Below are 23,108 nucleotides of genomic sequence, written 5' to 3'. Positions count from 1 at the left end.
TACAGTATTTCTGCTTTTTATGGGATTTGTGCTAAAACAAAGTATTTCTACTAAATGTAGTATTTGTGCTTAATCATACCATTTCTGCTTTTTATAGGATTTGTGCTTAATATAGTATTTCTGCTAAATTATAGTATTTCTGCCAAATTATAATATTTGTGCTAAAACATAGTCTCAATTTAAAATTACAATATTCATAGTTCATCACAGTGTCTCTGGTAAATCACAATATTTCTGCTCTGTTGTACTATTTTTCTAAATCATAGTGTTTCTGTAATGTTTAAGTATTTTTGGCTAAATATATTCTTTCTGTTATCTTATACTATTTCTCCTAAATTCTTGTATTTTTGAGAAGTTATCATGTTTCTGGTAAGTTACAATATTTCTGCTAAATTCTGCTATGCTATTGTATTTCTGCCAAGTATTATGTTTCCTCTAAGATATTGCAGTTCTGCTAAGTTATTCCATTTTAGCAAACTTCTTTTGCTTCTGCAAAGTTTTTACAATTTCTGCAACTTTTCAGCTACTTTTTGCATACAGCTTCAGCTTTAAAGCATCCACACTGCATTTTCGCAGGAAATGCAAATTTTTCTAGTTATTATTATTATTATTATTCTAGTTGCTTCCGTACACTTTTTGGCACTTAACTACTTCCACAATTTTCAGCCGATTTTCACCGTTCAAATTTTAAACTATTCTGCTATTTCTGCTAATTTACGCTATGATTTTTGCTATTTTTAACTATTATACTTTTTAAAATATTAAGCTTTTTTCCTTTAATTTGTCCCATTGAAATGAATGGGAAACTTCTGCAATTCTGCTAAAATTTGCTTGTTTTTGAAACTTAACTACTTCCTCATATTTTCACCTAGAACAACCATTCAAATTTTAAAATGTTCACAAATTATTGGGCTATTCAGGTATGATTCAGCTTTTTGAAATCTTCTACTGTTTTACTTTTATGCCTCTTAAAGTTTTGAGTTGCAAAATTGTGATTTTTCACAAAATACATGCGTTGTTATGGTTGCTATGCTCTTGGCTTCCAGTGTGTCACTGAAGGTTTTGCAGTCTTCTCTTCATGTCCGAACAACTGTTTGCTACTTGCTCAATTTTCACTCAACTTCCACAAATTATACATCAAAACGTAGGTATTTTTGCTGGCTTTCAGGAAATGTCACTATCATTGTTGTGGGATTTATAGAATTTTCGCAAATCTCCTCAGACCAACACAATGTCAGAAAACTCTCCATATAAAGTCAATGGAGAGCTTGTTCAAAATCACCGCTGGATTTCTGTAATGAGAGGCATATTCGAATCGTCATATCTCCTTAACGAAGCAAAGTTAAGACATGAGGCTTGTCCCCGAATATCTTCAGACACCCCTGACGCTCACAATTCAAGAATTTCTTTCTCACCTATTACCGTTCTGAAATGAGTTGGACTTGTTTGAGGGTAGGAAATTCGTCCTTCGCTCAGATTTCTTCAGATTTCAAACTGTGGAAATGAACCACTTTTTTCTCTCGTCATAACTTTTTGTTGGATTTCCACAGAGACCTGAAAATTTCTATGATTGTTCACCAAAGCCTGCTGTCTCTTACGGTGAAAGAATGATATCGATACTCCAAATAGATTTCAAGTCACAAAGCGTTGTTTGAGGGCAAGTCAAGGCAGTTTTTGCTTCGCTCTACTCAGTTATGGTGCATTAGAAGTCAAATATCTTTAATAATTCATATTTTAATGATAAATTGTAAACACTGGAAGATTCCCCCATCTCTTCTGAACAAAACGGTGTAAGAATGACCGCTCTAGCCCCTACGGTTAGGAAATTATGGTCATTTGTTTGAGGGGAGTCCTCACTATGAGAAATAGGCTGCAATAATCCTGTGCCTCTCTGTGCTGCGTGTGTAAAAAGAGGCACATGTTTTGGCGGGAAAAAGTACACAGGCTCTCTGATTGGTGGATTCAAATTCAGCAGCTCCCAGGCTGACCTAGAAACTTACTTCTCTCTCCCTGTGCATTTTTTTGCTGATTTTTTCATTTAACAAGTATATTTGAGGGACCCTCAGCATGTTCAGCATTTTTTCAGCTGTCCATTTTGCTTTTCCAATTTTTCTGTTTAACTGATTACTATTGTTCTAAATCATACTATTTCTGCTATTTTATAAGATTTGTGCCTAATATAGTATTTCTGCTAAATTACAGTATTTCTGCTTTTTATACTATTTGTGCTAAAACATAGTATTTCTACTAAATGTAGTATTTATGCTTAATCATACTATTTCTGCTTTTTATGGGATTTGTGCCTAATATAGTATTTCTGCTTTTTATAGGATTTTTGCTCAAACATAATATTTCTACTAAATGTAGTGTTTATGCTTAATCATCCTATTTCTGCTTTTTATAGGATTTGTGCTTAATATAGTATTTCTGCTAAATTATAGTATTTCTGCTTTTTATAGTATTTGTGCTAAAACATAGTATTTCTACTAAATGTAGTATTTATGCTTAATCATAGTATTTCTATATATTTCTGCCAGGTCCCCAGGCAGCCAATCCTCTGTGAGGACTTAGACATTCAAATTTTCAAATCAGGGCCTGCACGGTTTCCCAGCCAATCATATATGTGTCCTGAGGCATTCAAATTTGCATATTGGGGCCTTCATGGCTTCTAAGCCAGCCAATCATATCTGAGGGCTGAGGAATTCAAATCCACAAATCAGGGCCTGCACAGCTTCCCAGCCAGCCAATCATGTATGTGGGCTCCAGGTATTCAAATTTGCATATTGGGGAATTCGTGGCTTCTAAGTCAACAAGTCATCCATGTCATATATCTCTAAAAATTCATATTTTAATGATAAATTGTCAACACTTGAAGATTCCCCCATCTCTTCTGAACAAAACGGTGTAAGAATGACCGCTCTAGCCCCTATGGTTAGGAAATTATGGTCATTTGTTTGAGGGGAATCCTCACTATGTGAAATAAACTGAAAGAAGCAGGTCTATGTCTCTGTGCTGCGTGTGTAAAAAGATGCACCTGTTTTGGCGGGAAAACGTAAACAGCCTCTCTGATTGGTGGATTCAAATTCAGCAGCTCCCAGGCTGACCTAGAAACTTAGTCCTCTCTCCCTGTGTGTGTGTGTGTGTGTGTGTGTGTGTGTGTGTGTGTGTGTGTGTGTGTGTGTGTGTGTGTGTGTGTGTGTGTGTTTAGTGGGAGAGAGAGGACCCTGCCCTTATTTGGCAGCATGTCATTGTAGGATTTAAATTGAACATAGTTAGACTGGTTGACTGGATTAGAGCCTGTGTTTGTGTGTCCCTCTGTGCATTTGTGTTTCAATAAGTTATTACTATTCTGCTAAATCATAGTATTTCTGGTACTTTTCGGTACTTGTGCTAAATACAGTATTTCTGCTAAATCATACTATTTCTGCTTTTCATAGGATTTATGCCTAATATAGTATTTCTGCTAAATTATAGTATTTCTGCTTTTTATAGGATTTGTGCCTAACATAGTATTTCTGCTAAATTATAGTATTTCTGCTTTTTATAGGATTTGTGCCTAACATAGTATTTCTGCTAAATTATAGTATTTCTGCTTTTTATACTATTTGTTCTAAATTATAGTATTTGTGCTATTTTATAGGATTTGTGCTTAATATACTATTTCTGCTTTTATAGGATTTGTGCTTAATATAGTATTTCTGCTTTTTATAAGATTTGTGCTTAATATAGTATTTCTGCTAAATATAGTATTTATGCTTAATCATACTATTTCTGCTTTTCATAGTATTTCTGCTAAATTTAGTATTTCTGATTAATTATAGTCTTTCTACTAAATCATAGTACAGTATTTCTGCTTTTTATGGGATTTGTGCTAAAACAAAGTATTTCTACTAAATGTAGTATTTATGCTTAATCATACCATTTCTGCTTTTTATAGGATTTGTGCTTAATATAGTATTTCTGCTAAATTATAGTATTTCTGCCAAATTATAAAATTTGTGCTAAAACATAGTCTTAATTTAAAATTACAATATTCATAGTTCATCACAGTGTCTCTGGTAAATCACAATATTTCTGCTCTGTTGTACTATTTTTCTAAATCATAGTGTTTCTGTAATGTTTAAGTATTTTTGGCTAAATATATTCTTTCTGTTATCTTATACTATTTCTCCTAAATTCTTGTATTTTTGAGAAGTTATCATGTTTCTGGTAAGTTACAATATTTCTGCTAAATTCTGCTATGCTATTGTATTTCTGCCAAGTATTATGTTTCCTCTAAGATATTGCAGTTCTGCTAAGTTATTCCATTTTAGCAAACTTCTTTTGCTTCTGCAAAGTTTTTACAATTTCTGCAACTTTTCAGCTTTTTCAGCTACTTTTTGCATACAGCTTCAGCTTTAAGCATCCACACTGCATTTTCGCAGGAAATGCAAATTTTTCTAGTTATATTTTATTTTTCCGTACGTTTTTTGTAATCCTACTCCTTCAAAACCGTTCAACTTAGAAAAACCATTCAAACACCGTTAGATTCCTATTCTTTTGGACAACACTGCTTCTATTTTTCTCATTTTTAACATTTATATTTTTAATTTTATTCAACTTTATTCAACAAAAATTTCCCATGTATTTCAATGGGGAGACCCTTCAAATTCTCATTCAACTTACTCATTTTTAAACTCTTACTACTTCAACATACGTTCACATAGAGCCACCATTCAAACTTTAAAATGAAGACAAGACATTCAACTATTCAACTTGTATTTATCTTTTCAATATCTATTATACTTTTTCTTCAGTTCCAGTTTAAGTTTCATGATGTTTTTTCACCCGTTTCAGAGTTTATAATGGGTGTGTATGGGACGGAATGTTGGGGCTAGAGTGAGAGAGCTCAACTGCTAGAGTGAGAGGAGCAAAAAAATTTATCTTAAAATATTTTTTAAAACTGCTGCTGTGTCCACAGCGTTTGCTCTACAGCCGCCATTTTACCCTCAAAACGTAGCCATCGCTGTCCTCTTTCATCCAATGTGTTTACTATTGTACTAGGTGTTATGGTTCTTTCATAAATGTCACCAATGCACAGCCTCCTCCCTCCAACTCTTCCATAGACTCTAATGTTAAAATGGCTCAGAAGGTTCGTTTGAAAATCAGAAGAGCATGGTGTCTTTCCACTGTCACCACGTCCATATAATAAGCTCCACAGGCATGAAAACTGAGAATTAGGTAGACTAGACATTGCTGTCGCTCACGGTGAAAGAATTTTGTCAATACGACTTTTACTTTTCATTTGGGAGCGATTTGTTTCGGCCTGACTTTTCTGTTCATTTTAAGCAGCAAAAGTGAGGTGCATGTCTGTGTACGTGTGTATGGAGCCCTTGGGTGCAGTCACTATAGCAACCAGGCTCACACCTGCCTGCTTAACGAGCTCTCTCTCTCACTCTGCCAAGATTCATCTTAAACACTTCTCTTTCAACTGCTGCTGTCTCCACAGTGTTACAGCCATCATTTTACCCTCAAAACGTCGCCATCGTTGTTCTCTTTCCAACATCTTGTCTTTCAAAGCTCAGAGATGTAAACTTTTTAAACTGTGTGGATCCAAGTGGAGGGATCACATTTTAGTCATTCAGTGATTCAAAGAATATGACCTTTTAATATTCTTTCAGATGTTTTCTAACTCTAAATGTTCTTTTCTCATTTCTTAGGGTTTTCTAATTTACAATTAAAACATTTTCAGCTTTTTTCCAACTTCTTCTTCTGTGTAACCTTCAGCTTTTAGCAGTTCAGCACTTTTGTTTTCAGGTTAAATTCGTTTTTTTTTTTTTTTTTTATCTCATTCAAGATTTTTAACTTAAATTCAGTAATTAATTCATTTCAGTGCATACATTCAGATTCAAGCATTCACACTGCAGTTTCTTCAGAAAATGCACTTTCTAGTTAGTGTGAATGCTTGAAAAGCATTCACAGTATTGTTATTCTAATCTTTATTATTATTATTATTATATATTCCGTACGTTTTTTGGCATCTCACTCCTTCAAAACCGTTCAACTTAGAAAAACCATTCAAACACCGTTAGATTCCTATTCTTTTGGACAACACTGCTTCTATTTTTCATATTTTTAACATTTATATTTTTAATTTTATTCAACTTTATTCAACAAAAATTTATAATGTATTTCAATGGGGAGACCCTTCAAATCCTCATTCAACTTACTCATTTTTAAACTCTTACTACTTCCACATACATTGACATAGAGCCACCATTCAAACTTTAAAACGAAGACAAGACATTCAACTATTCAACTTGTATTTATCTTTTCAATATCTATTATACTTTTTCTTCAGTTCCAGTTTAAGTTTCATGATGTTTTTTCACCCGTTTCAGAGTTTATAATGGGTGTGTATGGGACGGAATGTTGGGGCTAGAGTGAGACAGCTCAACTGCTAGAGTGAGAGGAGCAAAAAAATTAATCTTAAAATCTTTTTTAAAACTGCTGCTGTGTCCACAGCGTTTGCTCTACAGGCGCCATTTTACCCTCAAAACGTAGCCATCGCTGTCCTCTTTCATCCAATGTGTTTACTATTGTCCTAGGTGTTATGGTTCTTTCATAAATGTCACCAATGCACAGCCTCCTCCCTCCAACTCTTCCATAGACTCTAATGTTAAAATGGCTCAGAAGGTTCGTTTGAAAATCAGAAGAGCATGGTGTCTTTCCACTGTCACCACGTCCATATAATAAGCTCCACAGGCATGAAAACTGAGAATTAGGTAGACTAGACATTGCTGTCGCTCACGGTGAAAGAATTTTGTTAATACGACTTTTACTTTTCATTTGGGAGCGATTTGTTTCGGCCTGACTTTTCTGTTCATTTTAAGCAGCAAAAGTGAGGCGCATGTCTGTGTACGTGTGTATGGAGCCCTTGGGTGCAGTCACTATAGCAACCAGGCTCACACCTGCCTGCTTAACGAGCTCTCTCTGCCACTCTGCCAAGATTCAACTTAAACACTTCTCTTTCAACTGCTGCTGTCTCCACAGTGTTACAGCCATCATTTTACCCTCAAAACGTCGCCATCGTTGTTCTCTTTCCAACATCTTGTCTTTCAAAGCTCAGAGATGTAAACTTTTTAAACTGTGTGGATCCAAGTGGAGGGATCACATTTTAGTCATTCAGTGATTCAAAGAATATGACCTTTTAATATTCATTCAGATGTTTTCTGACTCTAAAGGTTCTTTTCTCATTTCTTAGGGTTTTCTAATTTACAATTAAAACATTTTCAGCTTTTTTCCAACTTCTTCTTCTGTGTAACCTTCAGCTTTTAGCAGTTCAGCACTTTTGTTTTCAGGTTAAATTTTGTTTTGTTTTTTTATCTCATTAAAAAAGTTTTAACTCAAAATTCAGCAATTAATTCATTTCAGTGCATACATTCAGATTCAAGCATTCACACTGCAGTTTCTTCAGAAAATGCACTTTCTAGTTAGTGTGAATGCTTGAAAAGCATTCACAGTATTGTTATTCGAATCTTTATTATTATTATTATATATTCCGTACGTTTTTTGGCATCTAACTCCTTCAAAACCGTTCAACTTAGAAAAACCATTCAAACACCATTAGATTCCTATTCTTTTGGACATGACTGCTTCTATTTTTCATATTTTTAACATTTATATTTTTAATTTTATTCAACTTTATTCAACAAAAATTTCCCAAAATTTCCCATGTATTTCAATGGGGAGACCCTTCAAATTCTCATTCAACTTACTCATTTTTAAACTCTTACTACTTCCACATACATTGACATAGAGCCACCATTCAAACTTTAAAACAAAGACAAGACATTCAACTATTGAACTTGTATTTATCTTTTCAATATCTATTATACTTTTTCTTCAGTTCCAGTTTAAGTTTCATGATGTTTTTTCACCCGTTTCAGAGTTTATAATGGGTGTGTATGGGACGGAATGTTGGGGCTAGAGTGAGGCAGCTCAACTGCTAGAGTGAGAGGAGCAAAACAATTAATCTTAAAATCTTTTTTTAAAACTGCTGCTGTGTCCGCAGCGTTTGCTCTACAGGTATGATTTTACCCTCAAAACGTAGCCATGGCTGTCCTCTTTCATCCAATGTGTTTACTATTGTACTAGGTGTTATGGTTTTTTCATAAATGCCACCAATGCACAGCCTCCTCCCTCCAACTCTTCCATAGACTCTAATGTTAAACTTGCTCAGAAGGTTCGTTTGAAAATCAGAAGAGCATGGTGTCTTTACACTGTCACCACGTCCATATAATAAGCTCCACAGGCATGAAAACTGAGAATTAGGTAGACTAGACATTGCTGTCGCTCACGGTGAAAGAATTTCGTCAATACGACTTTTACTTTTCATTTGGGAACGATTTGTTTCGGCCTGACTTTTCTGTTCATTTTAAGCAGCAAAAGTGAGGCGCATGTCTGTGTACGTGTGTATGGAGCCATTGGGTGCGGTCACTATAGCAACCAGGCTCACACCTGCCTGCTTAACGAGCTCTGCCTGCCACTGTACCAAGATTCATCTTAAACACTTCTCTTTCAACTGCTGCTGTGTCCACAGTGTTAAAGCCATCATTTTACCCTCAAAACGTCGCCATCGTTGTTCTCTTTCCAACATCTTGTCTTTCAAAGCTCAGACATTTAAACTTCTTAAACTGTGTGGATCCAAGTGGAGGGATCACATTTTAGTCATTCAGTGATTCAAAGAATATGACCTTTTAATATTCTTTCAGATGTTTTCTGACTCTAAATGTTCTTTTCTCATTTCTTAGGGTTTTCTAATTTGCAATTAAAACATTTTCAGCTTTTTTCCAACTTCTTCTTCTGTGTAACCTTCAGCTTTTAGCAGTTCAGCACTTTTGTTTTCAGGTTAAATTCGGGTTTTTTTTTTTAAATCTCATTCAAAATTTTTAACTTAAATTCAGTAATTATTTCATTTCAATGCATACATTCAGATTCAAGCATTCACACTGCAGTTTCTTCAGAAAATGCACTTTCTAGTTATTATTATATATTCCGTACGTTTTTTGGCATCTAACTCCTTCAAAACCGTTCAACTTAGAAAAACCATTCAAACACCGTTAGATTCCTATTCTTTTGGACATGACTGCTTCTATTTTTCATATTTTTAACATTTATATTTTTAATTTTATTCAACTTTATTCAACAAAAATTTCCCATGTATTTCAATGGGGAGACCCTTCAAATTCTCATTCAACTTCCTCCTCTTTAAACTGTATCTACTTCCACATACATTGTCATAGAGCCACCATTCAAACTTTAAAACGAAGACAAGACATTCAACTATTCAACTTGTATTTATCTTTTCAATATCTATTATACTTTTTCTTCAGTTCCAGTTTAAGTTTCATGATGTTTTTTCACCCGTTTCAGAGTTTATAATGGGTGTGTATGGGACGGAATGTTGGGGCTAGAGTGAGGCAGCTCAACTGCTAGAGTGAGAGGAGCAAAAAAATTAATCTTAAAATCTTTTTTAAAACTGCTGCTGTGTCCGCAGCGTTTGCTCTACAGGTATGATTTTACCCTCAAAACGTAGCCATCGCTGTCCTCTTTCATCCAATGTGTTTACTATTGTACTAGGTGTTATGGTTCTTTCATAAATGTCACCAATGCACAGCCTCCTCCCTCCAACTCTTCCATAGACTCTAATGTTAAAACGGCTCAGAAGGTTCGTTTGAAAATCAGAAGAGCATGGTGTTTTTACACTGTCACCACGTCCATATAATAAACTCCACAGGCATGAAAACTGAGAATTAGGTAGACTAGACATTGCTGTCGCTCACAGTGAAAGAATTTTGTCAATACGACTTTTACTTTTCATTTGGGAACGATTTGTTTCGGCCTGACTTTTCTGTTCATTTTAAGCAGCAAAAGTGAGGCGCATGTCTGTGTGCGTGTGTATGGAGCCACTGGGTGCAGTCACTATAGCAACCAGGCTCACACCTGCCTGCTTAACGAGCTCTGCCTGCCACTCTGCCAAGATTCATCTTAAACACTTCTCTTTCAACTGCTGCTGTGTCCACAGTGTTAAAGCCATCATTTTACCCTCAAAACGTCGCCATCGTTGTTCTCTTTCCAACATCTTGTCTTTCAAAGCTCAGGCATTTAAACTTTTTAAACTGTGTGGATCAAAGTGGAGGGATCACATTTTAGTCATTCAGTGATTCAAAGAATATGACCTTTTAATATTCATTCAGATGTTTTCTGACTCTAAATGTTCTTTTCTCATTTCTTAGGGTTTTCTAATTTACATTTAAAACATTTTCAGTTTTTTTCCAACTCCTTCTTCTGTGTAACCTTCAGCTTTTAGCAGTTCAGCACCTTTGTTTTCAGGTTAAATTCGTTTTTTTTTTAATCTCATTCAATATTTGTAACTCAAAATTCAGCAATTAATTCCTTTCAGTGCATACATTCAGATTCAAGCATTCACACTGCAGTTTCTTCAGAAAATGCACTTTCTAGTTATATATACCCTTCCTAAAAAAAAAAAAAAAAAAAAAAAAAAAAAAAATCCATCGGCCCATAAAAACAAAAAATTGTCCAGCTATGAGAGGAGCTGGTTGTGAACTGAGCTTCAGAGAAACACAACATACTGATATTCACTGTGAAGCTTTGAGTGGAAAAAGACAGAAAACATATGGATCCTGGAATAATGGGAGCTTCCATCGTTAAAGGACTTGTCCCGATTTGTGATTGAGGTGAGAGACAAACGACCACAGGTCCAAGTGAGTCAAAACAATGATTTTATTAAACACACGTGTGAAGGAAATACACCGTCACAATCCTCAGCATAAAATCCCCACAAGAAAGCATACTCAGAATGTTTTATACGTCAAGGTATTGTTACGCCCCTTAATGCGTCAAAGCAGATACATAACATGCATAAATTACAATAACCACAACTCTTCTGTTGACAACCTCTGACACACATTCAAAAAGACATTTTCTCCGTCTCCACGCCAGGTGCTTCCTGTTGATCTTCTCACTCTCGCTTATCTCTGGAACATCAGAAGCACATCCTACAAAATACTGTCGCTTATGCAGGCACAAATGCAGTTACAAGCAAAATACATCTTAACTCTAACCTAGAAATGTGTCTATATAATGTCTGTGTATGCAGGTGAACTGTCTCGACCTCACTGCACTCTGTCTCACCTCTCACCTCACCAGATAAAGCCTGTAACCTCTTACAGACAGAAGGCCAACTCTTGTGTGAGCACATTTTGCAATATGTGTAATAACGTGATTGAAACTATATGTGTAATATATTGAATAATTTTTTTAATCAAATACCATTACTGAAAGCTTAATAAAAAGGATATAAAAGAATAAACATGATATTAAATGATATAAACCCCACACTCCTTGTCTTTGGCCTTCGAAGAAGGCGAACATCCTCTCTATTGTCTCACTCCTCGGTCCATTCAGCCACCTCCACCAACGGCATCATAGACCCCGGACCATCTGGCCCCGAATCCATGGATAAAGTTTTCAAACCCTCCAGAGCCCTGGTTACAGAGTCATCCGGAGCAGTGTTGTTGAGAATGAAGGTGCAACACATATCACCAAACATGGGACACACACCTCCTTTCTCGGCCAACAACATGTCCAGGGCCACTGTGAAGCTTTGAGTGGAAAAAGACAGAAAACAACATGTGGATCCTGGAATAATGGGAGCTTCCATCTTTAAAGGACTGAAGAAGTTTACAAGGAATCATTTAGAAGAGTTTCAAACATCAACTGATTGAATCCATGAATCTGAAAACGTGTTTGTGAGTGAAAGAGACAGACATGTACAGACTGAACTATCTGTTCAACAGTCAGAGTGTTTCTCTGACACAGACGTTCCCAAAGTGTGGAGCCCTTGCGGGGGGGGGGGGGCATGAAAAAGGGAAACCCCAAAAACAATGCTTAAACACTGCTAGCACGGGGGCCCACACAAACGCAAAGCAGGAGATGAAGCATCACTGAATATGTTTCCAAACCAACTTCATTCTAAGCCAACGACTAGAAAACATGGTGAAGCAAATCTTCCCTTTGGTTTCACCTGCACAAACAGTATCCCACATTCTTGATTTTTAGCTAACAAACACTTCTTATAATGACTAACTACTCCTGACATTTTGGAAATGTTAGCTCTTTATACAGTAAAGTTACAGTGGGATGCAAATAATATCAGGCTCATCCTGCCACAATTTGTTCCCCCTGTCTAAATCACGGACAAACAGGATCCCACAGCTGTTTATGTTTTTAAACCCATTTTGCACAGCGAGACATTTTTTGAAAAATGTATTGATAGCAATGTTGAATATTATTACACAGGGAAAAAACAACTACATGTGAAATAATTATACCCTGACGCCTCTGCCTTTCTAAATGGAGGGACAGTAACTGTGTGTGTATATGTAAGAGTGTAAAACCTGAAGATAGAGACAAAATACTGTTAATATGACTATCTGCCATTCTGCAATTCATCTCATGTAAACAATAACGTGGAGCACAGCGTGACGTGAAAAAGGCACATACCTTTGATGTTGAGTGACGAACTCTGTATTCCTCGTCCACACGTAAACGCAAAAAAGGAGTTTGAGAAATCTCAGTTTTCGGTGATTCAAAACGTCGTTTACATGTGGACGAAACAGCTGCGTTTTCAAAAATACCCGTGTTGGTGTGGACGTAGCCTAAAAGAGTTAGTGGTTTATTTTATTAGTACCTGTCATTTATTGCAGATTACTTGTATTTGCTTAATTGTTCACTAAATGTTTGAGGTGTGAAATAAACCGCAATGGAGCAAAATATGTGTGTGTGGTTGGAGGATGCGTTTGTGCGTGTGCGTTTGCGCGAGAAGGGGACGCGAGCATTTTTCTTGTAAAACAAAGGGGGGCCTAGCGAAAAAGGTTTGGGAACCACTGCTCTAACAGGAGGAAACTCTTTACACTCCACTCAGCACAGGGACACTGAGGAACCATCAGACCAGACCATAAACCCAGGATAAAGAGTTTCATTGAATGTGGTGTTGAAGGTGTGGAGGTGGATCAGAGTGTCAGAGGAGACTCTGTAGAAGGACAGAGTGCCAGCAGGACAGTCCACATACACTGCTGCTCTGTTAGAGACAGAGGAGGAGGAGGAGGAGGACGAGGAGGAGGAGATGGATCCTTTTATGTTATTATGTCTGACAAATTCAGGGCCATCATCAGAGCATTTCAGATTCCAGGACTGATCATTGTTTCCAAACTCACAGTCATAGCTGTTTCCTTTCCTTCTGATGCTTCTGTAACTCACTGTTACATCAACTCTTCCTCTCCACTCGACCTCCCAGTAACAGCGACCAGTCAGACCATTTCTACACAGCAGTTGATGATAAACATCAAATCTGTCTGGATGATCAGGATATGACTGAACCTCTTGCACATCCGTCACCTTCCTGTTGTTGTCAGACAGTTGGAGGTTTCTGTTCACTGTGTTTGTGTCGATTGTGAGTTGACAGGAATCTGATGGAGAGAACAAACACAATCCAGCTGCAGTTATTGATCCGTCATCTGTTCATTGATTGACACTTTGATGATGACTCCCGACATGATGAAGATGGTTGAATGTGTGCTGCTTTGTTTTCATGAATCCCATTAAAAACACACTTACACTTCCTCAGACCTGGTCTCAACCATCGGACTCCAGCAGGCTCCACCCTGAAAGGAGGAGAGGGGTCAGATACACATACTGTTAGACAATGATAAAGGAACAGTCCAACATTTTAACAAATACACTTCAATCCATAGGTGGATCAAACTGCTGATGATTTGGACTGATCCGGGATCTGTCAGTATATCACTGTATTGAATAAAACATGACTGATTCAAACTGTCACCTTCATTGTCTTTGTATTCTTTTTCTGCTTAGCTGGAAAGAACACCTCCCTGCCTTTGCTCTCCATCATGAATAGAATACATCATGAATATTCAATAGAATGAATAGAAACAAAAAAAAAAAAAATCAAAAACGGGCATTTTTCTTCCTCCACACTGTGCTACAATCAGTTTTTCTTAGTTTATGTCACTCAAGAGGAAAATGCTGCAGTTGTTTATAGTCGAGATGTAAACATTACTTTTATTTTTTATCGCACAAAAGGACACAAGTCTGATGATGAAATACACACTACATCCAGGACAGAAAACTGTGCATCATGCAGCTAACAGCACTTTGACTCTTTGCAACCATCTGTACAAATGACATGCTAACACAAAGTCACAAAGTCAAGAATCCAGAGTAAAGTTAGAGTTGTGTGAATGCTGACTAGAGTCCAGAAACCAGACCCTGATCTTTAACTTGATCGGCCCCATGCCCCCAGTACGAGGGGCAAGTGAGGAGATTACGTTTATTCGGTTATTACACGGGGTCACAAAATATAAGTCCCGACATGTGTAGTATCCACAGAAACCTCTGAATCGCATCTACAATCTCATATAAACCATTTCTACAACCACCTAACAAAGCAAAGACAACAAACAGTTCAAAGAGCAGTAACTTCACTTTGGAAGATGTCAGTAAACCAACACGACGGAGCCTCGTAGCAAGGAGTCCCGGCTAACCAAACAAACTGCTAACAGATCTCACAGATTCCAAAACTGTAAATTTCATCGTCCTCTGCCCAAAATTCACCAAACCAGCTGCAAAAGAAGAAATGTGCTTCACCTTCGAAAAACATTATTATAAATGCTGACATACTTTTGCTGTTTTGTGTCCATAAGATATATCCACAATCATATGATTATGCTTCCTGAATAACTACAATTCCCAGTTAGCACTTGGAGCAGTTTTCGATAGGAAGGATGCCATTTTGTGACAAATTACATGCATTTGATTGGACGATGGTGAGGGTCAGCCATCTTGCACAATTTGTATATCCCACCTTACAGCTTTTGAGTAGTTTGATTGACACAAATAATGTGTTGCAATGCGATTCTGTTGGATCATACGATTAAAAGGTGGGTTCAACAGTGCAAATCGACCAGTAAAAGCCAGCGTTACAGCCATGGATCTTTCAAATTTGAGAAAAAGGCGGCTCCGCTTCTTTGCGCACAGAAGTCTTTGCGTGCAGACTGGTGATTAGCGAACTCTGTTGTCTTGACAGCATTTCCTCATCAAATCATACATTGCTGAGGAAGTGCTGGATATGGTTTGGAATGATAGTGGGACACAGCTTTGTGTGTAAGATTCATCTTCCGATGATAAGGACCTCATCGTTCCATTATCAGAAAATAACGATTCGAAAATGGAGACACTGCTGCCTGAAAGGTATGCAATTACAATTCTGTTATGGAATATTCTATCCAAGGAATCCTGTATATGAAAAAATGCTATATAGATAAAGTTTGATTGTTTGAGCAGTTTTGTTACGTTACCTTCCCTGTGTTCTAGTGTCTCGTTGTCTCAGTTATGTTTTCTTGTCTGTTCTTTCCCTGTCTTGCCTGTGTGATTAGCGTTCGCTGTGTTTCCCAGGTTTCCCTCTTTGTCCTGTTCCCTTCTTGTATTTAGTATCTGTCTCTTTCCCTGCTCGTTGTCGTGCTCTCCCTCAATGCCTGCTGTGTGTCCTACCAAAAACATACATTTTTGTCATAAAATTTTAGCACTCATCTAAGTGATTTCCTCAGTCTCAGCTTTGCATAATAATGGTATGGAATCAAGAATGACAATGAAACTGACCATATCTCACTGTTGGTGGTGCTATTTATGATCTGAGATTGACAAAGTCACTTGGATGACTGATGAAACTTTCTCCCATTGAAAACACAACCATACCTGGATGATTGAGCATGCTTTGAGATATTATATGTTATAATTGTATTTATTATATACACACACATTTTATAAAATCTTCTTCTCATTGGGCCCTGAAGGCCCTCATCCTCTACATGGCAATGTGCAGCAGCTCTCACACCCAATACCCAGCAGGCCAAAAAGGTGAAATCTAGAAAGACTAAACCAAAACTTAAGGAAAATGGGTCTTCTGAGGTGGAAGAAATGTGGAAAAGCAGGGATGAGGAGAACTAAAATCCTGATCCTTTCAAGTGTATGCCAGCAGGGGACCCAGGCCCTACATTTAACACCACAACAGCATGGTCCCTCTGTCACTGTTCCAGCTGTTATTTTGTGAGTATGTTGTCAGAACAATCATTGAGAACACAAATGCCAATGCTGCAAAGAGGTCTGGCGGCAAGTTTACATAGACTGCTCTGACGGTGATTTTTACATCTTCTTGGCAATTCTCATTTACACAGGCCTTGTAAGTGTACACCACAGAGCTGACTATTGGAGAAAAGAATGGCCTTACAACTTTCACTTCCCCCGTGACGCTATGTCAAGAAACCATTTTGAAGCCATCTTGTGGTCATTGCACCTAAGCAGCCAAAAAAGTGATTATGACAATGAAAATAAAAGAAACATGCATCGATGAGAGAATGATGGTGTCTAAGGCTAGGATTTCGATGAAACAGATTACACTGGCAAGGCAAGTTTATTTATGTAGCACAATTCAACAACAAGGTTCAAATGCAGCTGAGAATAGGTGTGTCTTCAACCTGGATTTAAATAAACTTAGTGTTTCAGCTGATCTGAGGCTTTCTGGGAGTTTGTTCCAGATATATGGAGCATAAAAGCTGAATGCAGCTTCTCCGTGTCTGGTTCTGACTCTGGGAACTGATAAAAAACCGGATCCAGATGACCTGAGGGATCTGGAAGGTTCATACTGGGTCAGGAGGTCACTGATATATTTTGGTCCTAAACCATTCAGAGCTTTATAGACCAGCATCAGAACTTTAAAGTCTATCCTCTGACGGAGAGGCAGCCAGTGTAAAGACCTCAGAGCTGGACTGATGTGTCGAATGTTCAGCTGCCACTGACACAGGAGCTAGCTTAGCTGCCCAGCCTCCTGAAGCTCACTTAGCTGCCCAGCCTCCTACATTGCCATTAGCCCAGTCTGCTAATCAGTGCTCCGTTCAACCTTTAGTTCAGTCTCTTGTGCAATCCATAGCCTGTTCAGTCCATCACTCATTTGCCTATTCAGCTCCGAGCTCTGTCTCCTGTTCAGTCGCCACTAGTTCAGTCTCCAGTGTCTCCTGTTCAGTCGCCCTTAGCTCTGTCGTCAACCACTGATTTCACTTTCGCCACAACCATCTTCACTACCTCTTTTGCAGTCTGTAGCTCAGTCTCCTGCTCTGCCTCCTGTAACGCAGCCGTTAGCCCCATCACCTATAGCAAAGCCATTAGCTCTGTCATCAGCAGCTCCATTCGCACCTGAACCATTAGCTCAGTCGTCTTCAGTTCAGTTCCCTGTAGCAGTTCAGTCTTCTGGTCAGCTTAGCATTCAGCCAGGGGTCCCAATACCCTTTGGCTCTACATCAGCTCCTGCTGGAAGCTTGGATGAGCCCATTCAGCACTCCGTGGCTCCCACGCCGCCACCTCCCTCATCCACTGGGGGTTCTGGAGAGCCTGGCCAGCACTTTCTCCTGTCTGCTGGGGGTTCTAGAGAGCCTGTCCAGCACTTTCCCGTCTCAGCTGGAGGGCCCGAGGATCCCGTCCAACCTCAGGTTTCGTCAGCTGGAGGGCCCGAGGACCCCGTCAAGCCTCATGTTTCGTCAGCTGGAGGGCCCGAGGAGCCCGTCCAGCCTCATGTTTCGTCAGCTGGAGGGCCCGAGGACCCCGTCCAGCCTCATGTTTCGTCAGCTGGAGGGCCCGAGGAGCTTGTCCAGCCTCAAGTCTCGTCAGCTGGGGGTTCCACTGGTCTGGTAGGAAGTTTTCAAAGACGACGCTCTGTCCCCATTTTCCGATTACACTGATTTCCACAATCATACACACCATTCCCCCAATTTATGGACAATAGCGCTTGTACATCTCTCATGGACATTCAAATAAAACTCATGGACTTTCTCCTCTCTTCACTGTGGATCAGTGTTTTTGGGATTATTTAAGTTTTCCTTTCCTTTTCTTCTTATTTTTCTTTGGTTTTAGTTAAATATATGGTACCCGCAAAAGCCTTTTCTTTTGTGTGTATTCATTAATTACTGCCCATCAGCTCCAGTAGCATTCCTAAATCTTCTGACTAATAATAACCCAATATTTCACTTAATACCTAGCATGTATTAATTCATTAGCGCTTTATCTGTGTTACAATGACTATATACGGGATGACAGTATTATTCCTTTTGTCCTTTTGATTCTCAGTAGTTGGCATCTAACTGTCATGGTCCTGAGTCTGTTGACTCAGTGGTTTTGGTTTGATTACTATTATCTTATGTTTTAGGTTAATCCTTAAGACTTTCTTGTTCTTAGAGTTTCAGAATCATAATCAGAAATACTTTATTGATCCTGAAGGAAATTATGGGTTGCAGCAGGCATGCACACTCACAAAGGAACCCTCTGACCTCTGTTATATATCGAATTGAAATCAACACTTTTAACACAAAAATGGAGACTCAGGTTTGTCTTAGGCTGACATGACAGGTTATTGATATGTCATCTTAAATTGGTCACGTGGTTGGTTTAACATGACTACTTAATTCCTAGAAAATGGTTCCTAGAAAATGGCGGCGCGTGTAGACGCAGCGACCTCACGCTCTCCCGAAAATGCGATGTTTTGTTCGTCAAGTAAGTGTCTTTCTGCAAGTGTTTCTCGCCAGTCCACGTCGGAATATGTGTACAGTCGTCAGGCTCTCTTACACATTCGGAGAAGCAAGATTTGCCAAGTTTTGAACACTAACGTTGAGATGCTAAGGGAGATAGGACTTCTGCGACAGCCTGCTAGCTGGCCTAGCAACTCACCGGACTCGCCTGCTAACCCTCCCCGGGCAAGGAGGCGTCGAAAGGCTGTCGCAGAAGTCCTATCTCCCTTAGCATCTCAACGTTAGTGTTCACCTTGTGAAGTTTGCGGACGACACAACGCTGGTGGGGCTCATCACCAAGGGCGATGAGACCCACTACAGGAAAGAGGTTGAGCTCCTGACCACGTGGTGCAGAGACAACAACCTCCTGCTAAATGTCAGTAAGACCAAGGAGATTATTGTCAACTTCCAGAGAGGCCACACCTGTCACCCCCCATTGACCATCGACGGCGCTGCGGTGGAGAGGGTGAGCAGCACCAAGTTCCTGGGGGTGCACATCAGTGAGGACCTCTCTTGGACCACCAACACAGCATCACTGGCCAAGAAAGCACAACAGCGCCTCTACTTCCTGCGCAAACTCAAGCGGGCAAGTGCTCCACCACCCATCCTGACTACATTCTACAGAGGAACTATTGAAAGTATCCTCTCCAGCTGCATCACTGTGTGGGGCGGTAGCTGCACTGACTATAACAGAAAAGCTCTACAACGCATTGTGAGAACAGCTGAGAGGATAGTTGGTGTACCACTCCCCTCCCTGCAAGACATTTACACCACTCGCCTCACCCGCAAAGCCATCACAATTGTCAACGATGCAACCCACCCCGCGCACTGTCTGTTCAGCCTCCTGCCCTTGCATTGCAATTGCACACACCTGCTGCTATATATATATTTTTAGTATTCTTTTAGCACTATTTATATTATTATATTACTATTTATTATCTTATTGTTAGGGCTGTTTTTGTTTTTGTTGTGCATCTGCACCTTATTGTTGTCAATGCCTACGCATGGGACAGTGTGAAACGTAATTTCAATTCCTTTGTATGGCAAGTACATTTGAAGAAATTGACAAATAAAAGTATTCTATTCTATTCTAATTCTTCTTCAGCCAATCAGAAGCACTCATGTGATTGCCTGCCCTTTGTGTTTCCTGATGTTGGACTTTGGTCTTTTGTCCTCTAAAGGCTTCTTTTGTCACTTCTTCACCTGCCTCTGCATCTTTCACCTGTCCTCAGTATTATTTCATCTTTCATACAGAGCATTTCAGGCTCAGGCTCCGGTCTATGTAGCCCATCTCCACCATCACTCTTCATCTCACTCACTGAGTATGAAATTTCAAGCTTTTCACAATATTGTTTATGTTCTGGACCTGTGGTTATACCGTTTAAAACCACTACATTGTTAAACATGCATGATGGTGGCAAAAGGTAGCTATTATTATTGCCCAAGCTGAATTTTGTGTACTTCTCATAGATAAATAACTCATTCATATTCAGTTTAAGTTACATTTTATTTATATCATGCCAAATCACACTAATAGTTTCCTCCAGGCCCTTTATAGTGTAAGGTAAAGACCCTGAACAATCATATTACCCCCTATGAGCAAGCACTTTGGTGACAAAGGGGGAGAAAGAGAAAAAACAAGCGAACCCCCTTTTGATAGGAAGAAACCTCTGGCAGATCCAGAAAAGGGTTGCAACAAACACTTAGGGTCGGGGGAGGAAGACAGATCAGAATTCACACAGTGAAAGAGAGCCACAGATAAATAATACCTTGGAGTTAAATGCAGAGAGGTGTATAAACACACAATGAGGGAAAAGAGGTGAATGCTGGAGAAACACTGCAATAGAATTTTCTATAGAATTTTCCTTTGTGTGATTGTTTATGTCACATCTGCATGAAACAAACAGGAATTAAAGAATTACATTATTGAAAGGAAATGTTTCCAGCTCTTCCTCCTCTGTCAGACATTCTCTCCATACCTAAGAGTGTCCAGTCTCCAGCGTGGATTCTTCAGTCCAGCCGACAGCAGCTTCATTCCTGAGTCACCTGGATGATTGTAGCTCAGGTCCAGCTCTCTCAGATGGGAGGGGTTGGAGGTCAGAGCTGAGGCCAGAGAAGTACAGCCTTCCTCTGTGATCAGACAGCCTGACAGACTGCAGACACACAAAACAAAATACAAAATAATACTTCATACAAGGATTTTTTTTACTGTTTTTTCTTATTTCAAAATCCAGGGCCATCAATCCATTTGACTAATATATATATATATATATATATACACACACACACACACACACACACACACACACACACACACACACACACACACACACACACACACACACACACACACAAAAGTGAGAATGCTCCTCCAGGACTTTAGCTAAGCATTCAATCATATCATCCCGGAGATCCTGGTCCAGAAACTGTCTCACCTGGGACTCTCCACCCCATCTGCCTCTGGATCAAGGACTTCCTGACAAATAGACCACCATCTGTCAGACTCGGCCCCCACCTGTCCAGCACCATCACACTCAGCACCGGGTCTCCACAAGAATGTGTTTTGAGTCCCCTCCTGTTTACACTCTACAAATCCGACTGCTCCCCATACACATACATATATACACATACATATACACTTATATACATATATATACACACACATACACATATATACATATATATATATACACATATATACATATATATACACACATATACATATATACACATATACATATATATATCCGGTCGAGTGAACGCTGGCGCGCTTGGCTGCCGCTGCTCACCGGTTATTGTTATCTTATTTTTTAAGTTATCTTATTTTTTAAGTTGCTGACGACGACAATTTAAATCAAGTATCTAAGACGCGACCCTGTTTTGACTTGTTTTCGCAATATTTTCGGGCTTCTATTGCTTGCGCTGCAGCTGTCAGCGGTCCCTCCGTTTGTGTTCAGTGCTCGGCCCTGATTAAGATGCGGATCCACAGGGTGTTGGTGTGGCTTGTGCTCACCTGGGTTTTTTTTATCCATCATTCATCACCCGGCGACAGCTCTTCTCCAGTATTCTGCTACGGATCTTTTACGGCTCCGTTTTTGCCTGGCTATCTCTCCACCGGTGGCTCTATACTTCTACCCGGACATCGCCTTCCAGCCCCGCCGCAGGTATATCCACCGAGGGCTTCGGCGGAAGTTCAACATCAGTGACACTAACTCAATATTTTCCATCTGGTCAAAAACTCGTCGTCCTCCCTGCAAGACTGACCGGGCTGTTGACCACAGTGTGCTGGCCCACCTGGCTAGATCGACTAAGCCTACTGTCAGGCATGGTAACTCCAGCATCAAGTTTGGTCTATTAAACATCCGCTCTCTCACTGGTAAGGGACATCTCGTCCATGATCTCCTCTGTGATCGTAAGTTGGACTTTCTTTGTTTAACTGAAACATGGCAACTGCCTAATGACTTTGTTTCTCTCAACGACTCCACTCCATCTGAGTTTGTTTACACCTGTCAACCTCGCATCTCGGGGAGGGGCGGAGGTCTCGCGATAATTCACCGGAGGCACTGGAAAGTGCTCCCTGTCTCTGCCCCTCCCTCCCATTCATTTGAATACACTGCACTACAGCTCCCTGGATCTACCCCCACCATCATATGTACTGTTTATCGGCCACCTAAGCCAAACAAGGAGTTTTTAAATGAATTTTCTGCTCTTCTCACTCATTTTTCTGTACTTTCTCCAAATCTGATCATTGCTGGTGACTTCAATATTCATATGGACAATAATAAAATCCCTCTTTCCAGAGATTTTACCTCCTGCCTGGAAAGTTTTGGGCTTCTACAGTACATAAAATTTCCTACCCATTCCAAAGGTCATATCCTGGATTTGGTCTGTTGTTCTGGCATTACCCCCACCCACTGTAAAGCCACATTGTTTCCCCAGTCTGATCATATGTTTATTTCTTTTGATGCAAACATAACCGCTTCCAAAACCTGTATCTCTCGTAATATCACTTTTAGGAAAATTAGTAATATCAACCCAGCTGTTTTTTCATCTGCCGTCCATGACCTTCCATCTATCCACTGCTCCTCAACCCCTCATGAACTCGTTTGTCATTATAATGTCAACCTTCATAACCTTCTTAACATATTTGCTCCCCTTAAACATCGAACTGTCTCATTTTCCCGTTCAGCTCCATGGTTTACCTCCGACCTGCGTCACCTTAAAGCTAAAGGACGCCAACTCGAACGTCTATTCAAGAAAACCGGACTTACTGTACATAAAGAAATGCACAATGATCAAGTTTTGTTCTATATATACACATATATATACATATATATATACACATATATATACATATATACACATATATACACACATATATACATATATACACACATATATATATATATATAT

General features: G+C 39.2%; 1 protein-coding gene across 8 annotated transcripts in view; it reads right to left on the bottom strand.

Annotated features, from left to right (window-relative positions):
• Positions 1 to 10,776: 10,776 nt before the first annotated feature.
• Positions 10,777 to 23,108, bottom strand: part of LOC308397169 (protein NLRC3-like) — a 60,484-nt gene continuing 48,152 nt past the window's right edge. For all 8 annotated transcript variants that reach the window (XM_080882963.1, XM_080882964.1, XM_080882966.1 and 5 more), the window contains 3 exons: positions 20,675 to 20,848; positions 13,681 to 13,727; positions 10,777 to 13,532 (listed from right to left, as the gene is read on the bottom strand). In XM_080882963.1, the coding sequence (XP_080739089.1) occupies positions 12,985 to 13,532; positions 13,681 to 13,727; positions 20,675 to 20,848 (769 nt within the window). In that variant the 3' untranslated portion in view covers positions 10,777 to 12,984. The remainder of the gene's footprint in view (positions 13,533 to 13,680; positions 13,728 to 20,674; positions 20,849 to 23,108) is intronic.

The sequence above is a fragment of the Rhamphochromis sp. 'chilingali' genome (genome assembly GCF_963969265.1).
Source record: "Rhamphochromis sp. 'chilingali' genome assembly, chromosome: 1".
Classification (NCBI taxonomy): domain Eukaryota; kingdom Metazoa; phylum Chordata; class Actinopteri; order Cichliformes; family Cichlidae; genus Rhamphochromis; species Rhamphochromis sp. 'chilingali'.
Note: the sequence above shows the minus strand (reverse complement) of the source record. Positions and strands in the feature narration are given on the sequence as shown.